The sequence below is a fragment of the Rutidosis leptorrhynchoides genome, chromosome 3 (assembly GCF_046630445.1).
Source record: "Rutidosis leptorrhynchoides isolate AG116_Rl617_1_P2 chromosome 3, CSIRO_AGI_Rlap_v1, whole genome shotgun sequence".
NCBI lineage: Eukaryota > Viridiplantae > Streptophyta > Magnoliopsida > Asterales > Asteraceae > Rutidosis > Rutidosis leptorrhynchoides.
The window spans coordinates 124,169,132-124,184,006 of record NC_092335.1 but is presented as its reverse complement, the minus strand read 5'-3'; the positions used below and the strand labels follow the sequence as shown (position 1 = coordinate 124,184,006).

The 14,875-nt window shown below is 33.3% G+C and overlaps 2 protein-coding genes across 2 annotated transcripts; both read right to left on the bottom strand.

Annotated features, from left to right (window-relative positions):
• Positions 1-9,865: 9,865 nt before the first annotated feature.
• On the bottom strand, positions 9,866-11,826 carry LOC139900355 (uncharacterized). Its single transcript, XM_071883131.1, has 3 exons — positions 11,417-11,826; positions 10,655-10,946; positions 9,866-10,561 (listed from the first exon to the last, which is right to left on the bottom strand). Exons 1-3 carry the CDS (start codon positions 11,824-11,826, stop codon positions 9,866-9,868), a joined length of 1,398 nt encoding a protein of 465 aa, XP_071739232.1.
• Positions 11,827-12,172: 346 nt separating this feature from the next.
• Positions 12,173-13,868, bottom strand: LOC139900354 (uncharacterized). Its single transcript, XM_071883130.1, has 6 exons — positions 13,675-13,868; positions 13,461-13,609; positions 13,233-13,352; positions 13,033-13,117; positions 12,763-12,937; positions 12,173-12,472 (listed from the first exon to the last, which is right to left on the bottom strand). Exons 1-6 carry the CDS (start codon positions 13,866-13,868, stop codon positions 12,173-12,175), a joined length of 1,023 nt encoding a protein of 340 aa, XP_071739231.1.
• Between the last annotated feature and the right edge of the window lie 1,007 nt (positions 13,869-14,875).

Genomic DNA, 14,875 nt, shown 5'->3' with positions numbered 1-14,875 from the left:
ATCAATTATATATATTAACACGTATAATTATAATCGAACGAATTTATATATTAACATTAATATATATTATTTCAATTGTTATGTATTTATATATATATATATATATATATATATATATACTTTTTTTATATATGTTTTATATAAATATTTATTTGATACAATAATGTTAATAATAATAATTATAAAAATCATGTTAATGATAAAAATAATAATGGTAATAATACTAATAATGATAAGTAAAAATAATAGTTTTAATAAAAATGATAATTAACAATGATAAAAATGATAGTTTTTATTACAAATCATAATTTTGATAATTTTAATTATAATGATGCCTATGACAAAATTGATAATGATAATAATAATTATATTAGTAAGGATAATAAGAGTTTTATACCATCATCGTCACGTATTCGTTAATCGTCATTATCATATCATGGAATCAAAACGTCATCATGATTCAATCATCATCATCATCTATCGTATAATATGATCATAACTTATTCATCATGATATCTTTATATCATCGTCATCATATGTATCATTATTATCAACTTAGCATCCTATCGTTCCACATAAAATCATGATCATTATCGATTCGATCATCATTAATCTTATCATCATCACCGATATTATCATATTGCAATCATCATCATTTTAATTGTATCATCATTTATATGGAACTCCTAGGTTTTAGTTTATATCAACTCGGCCCAACAGGGGATACTCGGCCCAACAGCAAAACCAAAAATGGTAGCCCAAAAATAGAGTTAAACGAGTCCAAATAGAATTCGATTCATAAGCCCACTTAACATAAAGTCCAACAACATGTTTTTAATTCAATTGCAGCTCGACATGTTTAGTGGTTGTGGGGTTTGTCAGCCACTTAAGGAACAAGAAAAGGATATGTGAAATTATCATCAACAACCTCGTAACTCACTTTATCGTTCGTATCCCAATCATCATCATTCAAATTCATTTTACGGTAAACAGAAAACGAGGAGGCTGCTGTAGCAGCAATATATTGACGAGAAGGAAATTAAAACGGTTGTGGTGGTGATTCACTGTTCATCATCTTCTTTCTTCTCATCATCTTTTTCGCTAAACAGAAGCAATTTAGCTGGATCGTGATAATGATAATTGTAGCATTAATCGAATGAAACAGGAAGCAGGAGTGTAGCAGGAAGACATATGGATAACAAAAGATAATTTGCAGCAGTTTTGATGAATGATGGTTTTTTTTAGGCTGACCGTAACAGTAGCAGTTAGCGAGCAGTGGAGGTGTTGAAAGGAACCAATACTGAAACAAAAATCATTCGATGGTTCGATGGAAACAAATAAAAATGGTGATCAAAGTCATGGTTATCAATGGTGAATATACATGATGATGTATATGTATATATATAGATAGATATAGAGAGAGATGGTAGTTAGTGGTGATTGTAGGTCGATGGTGGTTTGATGGAAACCGCAAACGTGGTGGTTTCGTGTTGAGGTTGAAGGTTTGTTGGGGTGGTGTCGATTCTATGGTGAACCGAAAACAAAACTAGAAAAGATTGTGGGTTTTTTGTCATGGTGGGTGACGGCTTAAAGAGGTGGTGATATATGATCATGATTCACGATAGAAGTGAAATACAAAATAAGATGGTGGTTAACATGTTGAAGGTCATTTATGGTGATTGGTTGTGGTGGTGTACGGTGATCGGAGAGGAAGTGGGTTTAATGGTGGTAAGGTGAACCGAGAATTTATAGATTAAATGGGTTTGCTCTTGTCTCAAGTACTCAAAAAGGTGGTGTTTGTGTTGAACTCAAAACAGATACTAGAGTGGTTCGATGGTAGTGATGGTGATGAAGATTGTAGGTGGTGATAGATGGTTGTTGCGAAAAACAAGCATGATGATGTTTGTGTTGGGTCTTCGAACAAGAGTAGAAGGTAGATGATGAAGTGGTGAAGTGATATGGTGAGGTATAGGGTTTGAATTTGCAGTATCCATTATGAATCATGTAATTGTATATATAGATATATAGAGTGAGTTAGCGGAGTATAAAATATCTAAGTGAACGTATATCTTATATAATTGAATATAGGTAACTGTCATGAATATGTATATATATCTTTAATAGCTGTAAAGTTGATTACATGTTCAATCATTTCTAATCAATCCACGAATCAATTGAATTATATATAATAATATTAATATTAAAAAAATAAAAACGTGTAAATTGAGAAAAATATATGCCGACAGTTTTTACGGAATGTGTATCGTCTACTATTTGTAATCAGTGGCGGATAAAAGTCTTCAGAAAAATCCTAAATTTTTACTATAACTATATTTATTTATTTTAGTCATTATGGTATAAAATTTGATTATTAACTATTAACTAAAAAATACATCACTGTCCGCGCTCGATTCGAGGTAAAATATGAAAAATGTTCAAATTTAACAATTAGCTCATAAATACATTTTTTTAATAAGCCTATAATTTATATAACTCATTTTCGGATCACCGTTTATTTTAAAATCACATAAGTTCGAATTAAACTTCTCTAAATAATAATCTAAACGTCCATCGAGTATTACAATCATTTAATATTTATTTTTAATATACTTTATTTATATATAATTATGTTTTTAAATAATAATTATTATAATATCATATTTTATTTTATTTTTGCATAGTAAATTCTAATGATTGAATCATATAACATTTTAATTAATATATATTAAATATGTACATATTTATTTACAAATAGTTGTTCGTGAATCGTCGGGTATGGTCGAAGGTCAATTGAATATATGAAACAGTTTTAAGACTCAACCTAACAGACTCTGCTTATCGTGTTGAAAATATAATATCGTATCGAGAGTTTGGTTCAAAATTAGTCGAAATTTTCCGGGTCATGAAAGATTTGGTAACTAGTAACTGCCGGTTATAAGAACTGGTGGGCGCGATTAGTTATATATGGATCCATAGGGCTTGACATCCCCGTCTGTTCCAGGTATAGAAACCCTAGCCTGAACTATAAAACAGACGTATGCTATTTGAGTTTAGTACACATTGGATTGCGTGTATTGTACTTGTTGTTTGCATGTATGTTAAAATAGGGGTACTTATTATATATACGTTAATGTTTAGTTACCAGAGTGCTCAATCTTGTAGAATATTTTGATAAACGTTTCTGGATGAAACAACTGAAATCTTGTGATCAACCTTTATATACAGATTATGCGCAATATTAAAACTATGAACTCACCAACCTTTGTGTTGACACTTATTAGCATGTTTATTCTCAGGTTCCCTAGAATTCTTCCGCTGTTTGCTTATATGTTAGATAAGCTATGTGCATGGAGTCTTACATGGTATATTTTTCAAGGAAACGTTGCATTCACCAAATCATCATCATTATCTTATTTTGACTGCATTTTCAACGGAAGTACTATTGTAAACTATTATATTACGGTGATTGTCTATATGTAGAAATCATCAGATGTCGAAAACCTTTGATTTAAATATTCATTTATAGTGTGCCTTTTCAAAAGAATGCAATATTTACAAAACCTATCAAATAGAGGTCAAATACCTCGCAATGAAATCGATGAATGACGTGTTCGTCCATCTGGATTTGGAGCGATCATCACAGTTGGTATCAGAGCGTTGGTCCTAGCGAACCAGGTCTTGCATGAGTGTGTCTAACTGATAGTTGTTAAGATGCATTAGTAAGTCTGGACTTCGACCGTGTCTGCATGTTAAAAGTTTTGCTTATCATTTCTTGTCGAAAATTACATACTTATCATTCTTAAGTCTAGACACGTTTTCCTGCATTTATTGCATAAATAGTGTATAGAAAAAAATTCATATCTTAGCGTATCTGATACTGTAAACTTTTCCTGACATCTTCCAAAAATTTCTCCGTGATTTATGGAATTTGGTATTATATATACATATGTAAATTATGTATTGAAGAATACCAAACTAAATTCTATAATCTAATTCATATCAAAAATCATCTCCCTAATTATACAAGATGGATCCCGTATCTAGTTCAAATTCCTTAAACTCTGACAGCTATTCCGATATGGATATTCACATGAATTCCAAAGACAGTGTAACCGGAATGGATCAACCAATCAGCCATCACCTATTCTGGATGAATTGGGGATGGGTTCGTAGCCTACTTAATCATTGGAGACAAGAAGAAGGTGATCCCTTCCATCCACCACATTCCCCTCTTGGAGAAGAACCTGAAGCACTTACCGGCGAACCTGTTCGAGACACCATTTTCTCTCTCATTTCCATAGTATCTCGTCACGATAATATACTATCTCAAATTCTGAATCTTATTCATCCACTAGTCCAAACCGCCAATCATCCCGGTGTAGTAGAAGAAGTCAACGAGCTTCGCGCTCGGGTAGTGGCTTTGGAGAATATGGTGCAAAGGTTACAAGCACCAACAGCATCACTGGCATCAACAGTACCACCGACAACAACACCAACAGTACCATTACCACCACCAACAACAACCACACCGCAAACCTCAACTTCATAATCTGTCCCACGAGCATCGACGTCATACGCACCATAGATACCAAGGAATACCAACAACAACAAACGATGAAGTATTGATTCATAACTTCATCGAAGAAATATTCTGCAGAGAATATGTATTTTCTGAAAGTTTTAGAGATAACTTATTCTAGTTCTAATTGTAAACCAGATGAGTGAGGGAATAAAAATGATGAAATAAAACCCTGATCGGAATGATGTACGATTTACAAGCTGGATCTGTTTTACCAGTAGCATCAACAGTACCGTCAGCATCACCAGCACTGTCAGTACCATCATCATCGTCAGCATCAGCAGCATCTACAACATCACAAGCTCCACCAGGTCCATAATCACCGCAAACATCATCATTAATCAACAACGCGTATATCGTATCAACGAGTTATGAAGTATTAACTCATTCCCTCTGAAGAAATTATATGTATATTTTATATATATATATGAATTTTGAGATCAAATAAATCTTTTCGTACTAAGCTATTACGTGTGAATCTTAACTACTCAGTTAGTTCATGTTATTAATATGCTATGATGTACATCCTTCGTTAATGACATATGCGTTCTTGTTACTGGGGAACCTTTCATGTTCCACCACATTAGCAGTAAATTTACCAACAACTTCATTGATCCCTGACCTTCCAAAAAATCATTATACTTATTGAAACCCTATCATGTACTCATCCACATCTTGTAACGGTAATTGCCATACCAACTACCAGGAATTAGCAATCAGTATTTCGAATTTCTCAGCAATTCTACGCCAACAGTTATATATATACATATAATGTCTATCTTATAGACTTACATACTTTGAATGTGAAGTTTCTGAAAAACACCCCAAACTGCGAAACTAGTTCTCCGAATTTTGGAAAAATGCTCATAAAGCAGCAAAAACTGTAAACGACCTTAACAGCCAAAAGTTTGATGATAAAGAATAGTGTGTTGTCAAAGCTCGGAAAAAGAGAAGGTTTGGAACTGGAAAACGGATTGAGCAGACCATGAAGGAGGCTGTGGACAAATCACAAAGACTAAACCTGCCTTCAAAGAATCCAAATGATTAAGGGTCTGCTGAAGTCATTAACGAATACCTTGCTCCTGACTCTAAACCTTTACGAACAAATCTTCTTCATCATCATTCAATATTAGAAATTCTAAGATATCATCGTATCTTTCATTATAAATATCTTCGATATTCCTGAAGATATATTCACAACTATTCTTATCTGAAATCATTTATCTCTTTGCGCTATCTGTATTACATCATAAAAAAAACTATTTTAGTTTCTAAATCCTGAAAATTTCGAAAAATGGATGTTTTTGAAGTAGTGTTGGGAATTGAAACATGAGTTAGTATAATATAATGACACTTGATCAATGTGATTATATTACAGTAAGTCATGCTGAGTTTCTAACGGAACGTGATAAAGGTTCACAGATCACACCCTCATCATAAACCATGTTACATAACTCTTTCATTCTATCTAATCTCTAAACATATCAATACAATATTTTTCTTGATGATTCGGTCTTTTCCAGATATTCTGGTAATTTGACAAATCAAGATCGTGCCATTACAATTTCTTTCTTAGAATATTAGCTATGTTCATTCCGAAATGTATACCTACGAATTCTGGACTATTATTCGTTTGACTTAAGGTTGGGAAGAGAAAATGAAAGCATGAATCTCCAAAATATAATGGAAAATATAAAGCCCGATAACAATCCCGAAATTACAAACCGTGTATATCAATGCGTATAGCAATATAAAGACACGGGAGAATGAAAAACACTATAACCCTAAGGTAATAGTAGAAGAAAATAACTTCCTCTGGTGGCAGATGAAAAAGAAGAATGAAGGATACGATAGCCAGGAAAATATCAAGAATCAGAACTGGATTAAGCATTTTCACAATCTATTAGGAAGTATGAAATAAGGAAGAAGATTATAGGAGTGGTGAAAATAAATGAAACGGAAAAGGTCAATTTATAGGAAAATATCAGACATAACAATCAAGGCAGATTACGCATTTAATCAAAGAAAATCCTAATTTCCGCAATTACCGAAGAATCAAATCTTATTCAGATTATGAAAATTTTCTATTCCTTAAATTCTGGAAATCAATCATAACTACGTCAAAAGATATGACGAATCTATATTTATTCATTTCACTCTTTTGTGATAACTTCACTCGAACTCTTCACAAAATCGAATTTTTTTTATCTATATTACTCAATGATGATAAAACTCTAATTTTCAACTCTTATGAGTCATGAAAACATACTTATTGTCATCCATGACCATCCTAACCAAATTTCGGGACGAACTTTCTTTAACGGGTAGGTACTGTGACAACCCGGAAATTTCTGACCAAATTTAAACTTTATCTTTAAAATGATTTAATGTTTTCGACACGATAAGCAAAGTCTGTAATGTTGATTCTCAAAGTTTTGGAACTATATTCATGTAATCAATTATTCTTTGACTGTTCTCGAAGATTCACGAACAATATATATATATATATATATATAACTTAATGTGCATATATATATATATATATATATATATATATATATATATATATATATATATATATATATATATATATATATATATATATATACATATATATATATGATTTCAAGTTATTTAGTAAACGATAGTAACATTCGATTATTGATTCGATTGATATTTAGATAAGTTAACTAAAACGTTTAAGATGAACCAGTAAAACACTAATTTGCTACAGTATTTTCGAATTGCTACAGTACCCGAAAAGCTACAGTGTTTTCAAAAATCACTATTTGCTACAGTAAACAAAAAAATTTGCTACAGTAACTTTGCTACAGTAAACCACTATTTCAAAATGAAAATGTATATATGTATATGTATGTACTACGAGACGATGATTTATAGAAGCAAATAACCAAAACACTTAATTGATTAAAGCTACACTTCGAATGAAATAGTTTATCAATGATTAAGTTTAATTTTTGACAAAGATACGAGTCACGAAACGTAAAGTACCAGTTTTCTCAGTGCACGTAAGGACGTTCGAAAATCCAAAACCGGAACATAAGTCGAGTGTCAACGTACAAGTCTTTGGAACTAAATTTACAAGTCAACGTTGCACGAGAATATAATATAATATATAATTAATTAATATAAATTATATATATTATATATTAATAAATAAATATGTCGATGAGGAAGAGTTAAAAATAAGTGAGCTGGTTCATAGGCCATGCGATCGCATAGCCAGCACCCTTTGAACCCATGCGATCGTATGGGGGTAGAAATGGGTGAAAGGTCCTATAAAACGTACGAAGTCTGGTTCCATTTTCATCCATCCGTTCTCTCGCCCTCTCTCACAAACATACATATATATTTATTATATAATGATTATTATTATTATTATTATTATTATTATTATTATTATTATTATTATTATTATTATTATTATTATTATTATTATTATTATTAAGATTAATATTATTATTAATCTTATTATTTTTAGTATTGGTATTATTATTGGTAGTATTATTACATAAAATATTTCGACGAGGTTGTGAGCGGGTTACTTTCAAAACTGGTTTTCGAGCGGGATAAAGCTAAGGAAACTATGGGTTATAGCTATGTAGGTTATGGGTAATGTTCGTGGGTATTGTTTGCAAATCGAACCTAGTGATTATCATCTCTGTTACGTCTACGTACTTTCCTGCAATATTGAATCACAATATTGATACGTGAGCATTCATATCTTATCTTTTATATATTAATTGTGTATCCATGTCTAGTGCTCGAGTATATATATTTATGCATGCTTGTATGCTAAATTTCATCGTTAAACAGTTTATGATGAATCACGAATTAAATACATATATTGCTGATAAAAGGTATATGATATGCATGTTTTTGGAAAGCTGGAGAAAAATCAATAACTTTTCATTTAGAAATCGCGTAATTTCGATGAACGAATTAAAAGATATGGTCAATTGAATTATGATTGACGTTAATAGGAATTGCTTTTGAATCTGCAATTAATATTTAAACAACTTGTTTGTAAGATTGATAAATTGGATTTTTGAATATTACCAGCCGAGTAAATGAATCCTTATATAAGGCACGTCTCGTTTTGTTGAACTATTGTCAAAATTGACTTTTTAAAACGACTTTAGATAACTTTTGTATGTCGATCTCGAGCATTAGGATTGTGATACACTATGACTAGACCTAGCTTGATAGACATTTATTGGCCAACATATGTTCTCTAGGTTGGGATCTACGGTTATTTGGTATTCCGAGTTTCGGTCACATTTCGGTGAACGACTTTATGTGCTGCTAAGGTGAGTTTCATATGCTCCCTTTTTAATTGCTTTTGCAATCTATATTTTTGGGTTGAGAATACATGCACTTTATTTTAAACGCAATGGATACAAGTACATACTAAATTCTACACCGAGTTTGAACCGAAAATCCCTTAGCTTTGGTAACTAGTAACTGCAGGTTATAAGAACTGGTAGGCGCGAGTAGTTATATATGGATCCATAGGGCTTGACATCCCCGTCTGTTCCAGGTATAGAAACCCTAGCCTGAACTATAAAACAGACGTATTCTATTTGAGTTTAGTACACGTTGGATTGCGTGTATTGTACATGTTGGTTGCATGTATGTTAAAACAGGGGTACTTATTATATATACGTTAAAGTTTAGTTACCAGGGTGCTCAATCTTGTAGAATATTTTGATAAACGTTTCTGGATGAAACAACTGAAATCTTGTGATCCACCTTTATATACAGATTATGCGCAACATTAAAACTATGAACTCACCAACCTTTGTGTTGACACTTGTTAGCATGTTTATTCTCAGGTTCCCTAGAAGTCTTCCGCTGTTTGCTTATATGTTAGACAAGCTATGTACATGGAGTCTTACATGGTATATTTTTTAAGGAAACGTTGCATTCACCAAATCATCATCATGTATCTTATTTTGACTGCATTGTCAACGGAAGTACTATTGTAAACTATTATATTACGGTGATTGTCTATATGTAGAAATCATCAGATGTCGAAAACCTTTGATTTAAATATTCATTTATAGTGTGCCTTTTCAAAAGAATGCAATATTTACAAAACGTATCATATAGAGGTCAAATACCTCGCAATGAAATCGATGAATGACGTGTTCGTCCATATGGATTTGGAGCGATCGTCACATAGGATCATTCAACCATGTCAACCAATCGAGATTTGCTCCTTTCGACCTATTGGAGATCCATTCGAATGATTTAACTTTTATTTCATTTAACGCCAATGGAATACTCCATTTTTTTCCCTTTAAACACCATGTTGTTGCGATTCGCCCAAATGAGATATGCACTAACCCATTCGACCGCTTGCCATATTTTCTTCCCTAGAGTTGTTGTAGAACTTGGACCATTACTACAAAGATTCTCATTCAAACTAAAATTGGACATGTTGCCCAACCCCCACCATGAGAACATACGATCCCAAATAGCCATTGTGTCTTTGCAAAAAATTAGCGAATGTTCCACGGATTCGATATCATCATCACAAATTGGGCAACGTACACTATGAAGGTCTATACCCCGCTTATCAAGCTCAATCATAACGGGCAAGCGTTTTTGTAAGCATCTCCGCACAAAAATTTCAATTTTACGAGGAATAAGATTGTTGCGTAAGGTAGCGAGTGGAGAAGAATTACCCGAATATAATTGCTCTTGGATAATTGAGGATAGAACCTTAACAATGAATTTTCCATTTGCGCATAATGACCACGAATAATTATCACGAATATGAATAACAGCAGCATTCAGATTTTGAGCTGCACCCTCACGATCAGTTGTATGGTTAAAAGCACGAACATAAGCACCATTTTGAACAGCATCAAAAACAAGTACATTATGAACATTTACAGAAACAACAACGTGGACAGCAGCATCATTTGAGTTGCGATTAACAGAAGCATCTTTGAACTTGTAACGAAAATTAGACAATAAATTGGTAAGGTTGTTCAACTCACCGAGTACCCTTCCACTTGGATTGCGCTACCATTCCCATTGAAACACTTGAGCAGCATCATTAGCTTGGACAATCTGGTTCCTGACAAGCACATATTTGAATTTTTCAAGCCTATAGAGTCTTGGAAATTGAATACAGAGTTTGTTCCCTCCAATCCAATTATCATTCCAAAACGAAGTTGAAGACCCGTCGTTGATTTCTTTGACAAAAGAAGTACGAAAGCCAATGTTCAAGTCTTGGATATCAACACCCGTCAACAAAATATTACGCCAAAGGCTCGGTTTTAAAGACCAAATTGCTTCGATCTCCAAATCCAAACCTCCACATCGACCATAAATGCTACAAATAATTTTAGACCAAAGAGAATTGGTTTCGGTATAAAATCTCCACCACCATTTCCCGAGCAAAGCAAGATTTTTTGTTTTAAGCAACCCAATATTTAACACCCCCCCCCCCCCAAATTCGTAAGGAGCCATGACATTTTCCCATTTAACCCATGAAATTTTTGACCCTAAATTCGACCCGCCCCAAAAGAATTTTCTTCTCACGCACTCAAGTAACTTCAAGACATAAGTGGGGCCACGAAACAACGAGAAAAATACAACGGTAGGCTATTCAAGATCAATTTGATAAGGACAATTCTTCCTCCAAATGACAACGTTCGCATCTTCCAATTTGAGAGTCTAGATTTGATTTTATCGATTACCGGATTCCAACTTGACAATTTATTCATTTTTGCCCCGATTGGTAACCCGAGATAAGTGAACGTGAAAGCACCAACTTGACAATTCAACCATTATGCAACATACTTTAACTCCTCATCACCAACCCCTAATCCATAAAGGCAACTTTTATGGAAGTTAACCTTAAGTCCCGAAGCGAGTTCGAAACATTTTAACAAATTTTGCAAACTATACGAATTTTCCTGACTCCATTCGCCTATAAAGATGGTGTCATCCGCATATTGAAGATGAGACACATTAACCTTATCATTACTAATTTTAACACCTTTTAAAAGTTCCTTCTCGGTAGCGACTTTTGTTAATATGTTCAAACCTTCGGCGGCAAGGATAAATAAGAACTGGGAAAGGGGATCCCCTTGTCGAATGCCACGACCCAATGAGAACTCTTTAGTCGGGGACCCATTGACAAGAATCGAGATCGAGGCGGATTTCAAACATGAAAGAATCCATTGCCTCCACTTAGCACCAAAACCCATACTTTTCATGACATCCAAAAGAAAATTCCAATTTAAACAATCAAACGCCTTTTCGAAATCGAACTTGAAAAGAATACTCTTTTGCTTTTTTGCCTTTAAATAATCAATACACTTGTTAATAATTAAGGCACCATCTAGAATGAAACGCCCTTTTAAAAAAACGCTTTGCTCTGTCCCGACGAGATTAGGAATAACCCTCCTCAACCTATTAGATAAGAGCTTAGCAACTATTTTATAAAAGCTACCAATCAAGCTTATTGGTCGAAAATCATTAAGACCAATTGAATCCGCCTTTTTGGGGATTAAAGTGATGAAAGAGGCGTTACACCCCCGCGAGAACTCACCTTTATCCCAAACACCAAACGATTGCATCAACAAGATCATTTTTAATGGTGTCCCAAAACTTCTTGAAGAAGCGCATATTAAAACCGTCCGGCCCGGGTGCTTTCGTACTACCACATTCAAAAACCGCCTCTTTAATCTCATGTTCATCAAAGCACCATTCTAAAGCCGAGGCTTCATCAACCGAGAGTGTTGGGTAGCAAAGATCTTCCATGCTCGGCCTAACAATATCTGGTTCTTTAAATCTTTTCTTAAAATGTTTGAAAACCTCATCTTTAATCTCTTCTGGTGAATCGTTCCAAACCTAATTAATAGACAAACCTCTTATTTTGCTTTTATTGTTTTTTCTTCGAATAATATAGTGAAAAAATTTCGTGTTCTCGTCCCCTTCTAATATCCACTTAACCCTCGACTTTTGTTTAAGCATGTTCGTTTTAGCATTCTCTTTGCTTTTTAACTGTTTTCTAGCATCTTTCCATACAACTCTATCGGCATCAGTTATGGCATTACATTCTACTTTTAATTCTAAATTTGTAAAGTGGACTTGAGAGCCTCGATTTCAGAATCCATCGAATCAAACTTTCAGCTCCATACTTTCAGCGATTCTTTAACGTTTTTTAACTTTCTCGTGAAGATAACATCCTTTCTGTTAGTGTGGATGTCAGCTGTACACGACCAGGCATCAGTAACTAATTTATCAAAACCATCTTCCTTGTACCACGCATCAAAACACTTAAAAGGTTTAGGACCAAAGTTTCTTTCTTCATCCCTAATCATAATTGGACAGTGGTCCGAATGATTTCTTTCTAATGCAATCGCCGTCAAATCCTTCCATAAATTAAAAAATTCTCTGTAACAAGAAACCTATCAATTTTGCTAAACTTTAATCCATCGTCGCTAACCCTAATGAAGTTCCTACCACCTAACGGGATTTCAATCAACCTATTATCTGAGCATAAAATCGTTGAACCTTTTAGCCCTATATTCTAAAAAGTCACAGTTTAATCTATCCGTTGGTTCCCTAACCTCGTTGAAAACCCCATAAAGAATACAACCATCAATACATTGATTTACAAAGGTTGAAAGATCATTCCACAATTTAACTTTACCAATATCTTCATGTGGACCATGTATGTTTAGCACACTGAATTTAGACCCCGAATCCCTCCATATACCATGAACACCTATCACCCGATCAAACCTAATGTCATCTAAAGCCTCGAAGCAACCTACATCTCAAATCAACAATTGACCACCTGCCATCCCGACCTTTTCTTTCTGGATGAAGCTACAATTTGTAGCACCCCATAACGATTGTACCCAACTTAAATCGACCAGGTTTAATCTTGTCTCTTGAAAGGCAATAATCGATGGTTTTTCAAATGCAATTAATCGCCTTACCAACCCCACTTTATCCACATGACCCCCAATACCAAAACCCCTAATGTTCAATGATATAATCTTCATTGTGAACAGAAACAAGCGACAAAAAAAAGAGATGCTTACTGTAGGAGATTTCTCTCCTTCCATTTCAGTCTCAATTTGCATCCATATTCACGAACACTTGTTGGATTGACTGAATTTGATGAAATATCAGATGTTGATTTCCCACCATTGTTCGATACAGGTACTTCAACATTCCTAGCACATGACGAGCAATTGGATTTAAATGGTTTATCTTGTTTAACTTTCCTTGCCATATTCTTGAGATTTAACATTCTAGACGATGACCTCCACTTCCTAACACTGGACCAACAGCACTTTCTTCATTTTTGATTTACCCCTTCTAAGGATAAGCCTTTACTTTTTTATTTGCTGTAGTGACCCGAACTTTTCCATGTTTATATATATTAAATGAAATTGTTATTTACATGATTAAGTGTTTCCAGCATGTTAAGCAATCAAACTTGTTAAGACTGGATTAACTGAAATAGGTTTTATATAGACAATTGACCACCCAAGTTGACCGGTGATTCACGAACGTTAAAACTTGTAAAAACTATATGATGTCATAGATATATATATATATATATATATATATATATATATATATATATATATATATATATATATATATATATATATATATATATATATATATATATATAGTTAACATGGTATTATGATAAGTAAACATATCATTAAGTATATTAACAATGAACTACATATGTAAAAACAAGACTACTAACTTAAGGATTTCGAAACGAGGCATATATGTAACGATTATCGTTGTAACGACATTTAATTATATATATATCATATTAAGATATATTAATACATCATAATATCATGATAATGTAATAATTTAACATCTCATTTGATATAATAAACAATGGGTTAACAACACTTAACAGGATCGTTAACCTAAAGGCTTCAAAACAACATTTACATGTAACGACTAACGATGACTTAACGACTCAGTTACAATGTATATGCATGTAGTGTTTTAATATGTATTCATACACTTTTGAAAGACTTCAAGACACTTATCAAAATACTTCTACTTAACAAAAATGCTTACAATTACATCCTCGTTCAGTTTCATCAACAATTCTACTCGTATGAACCCGTATTCGTACTCGTACAATACACAGCTTTTAGATGTATGTACTATTGGTATATACACTCCAATGATCAGCTCTTAGCTGCCCATGTGAGTCATCTAACACATGTGGGAACCATCATTTGGCAACTAGCATGAAACATC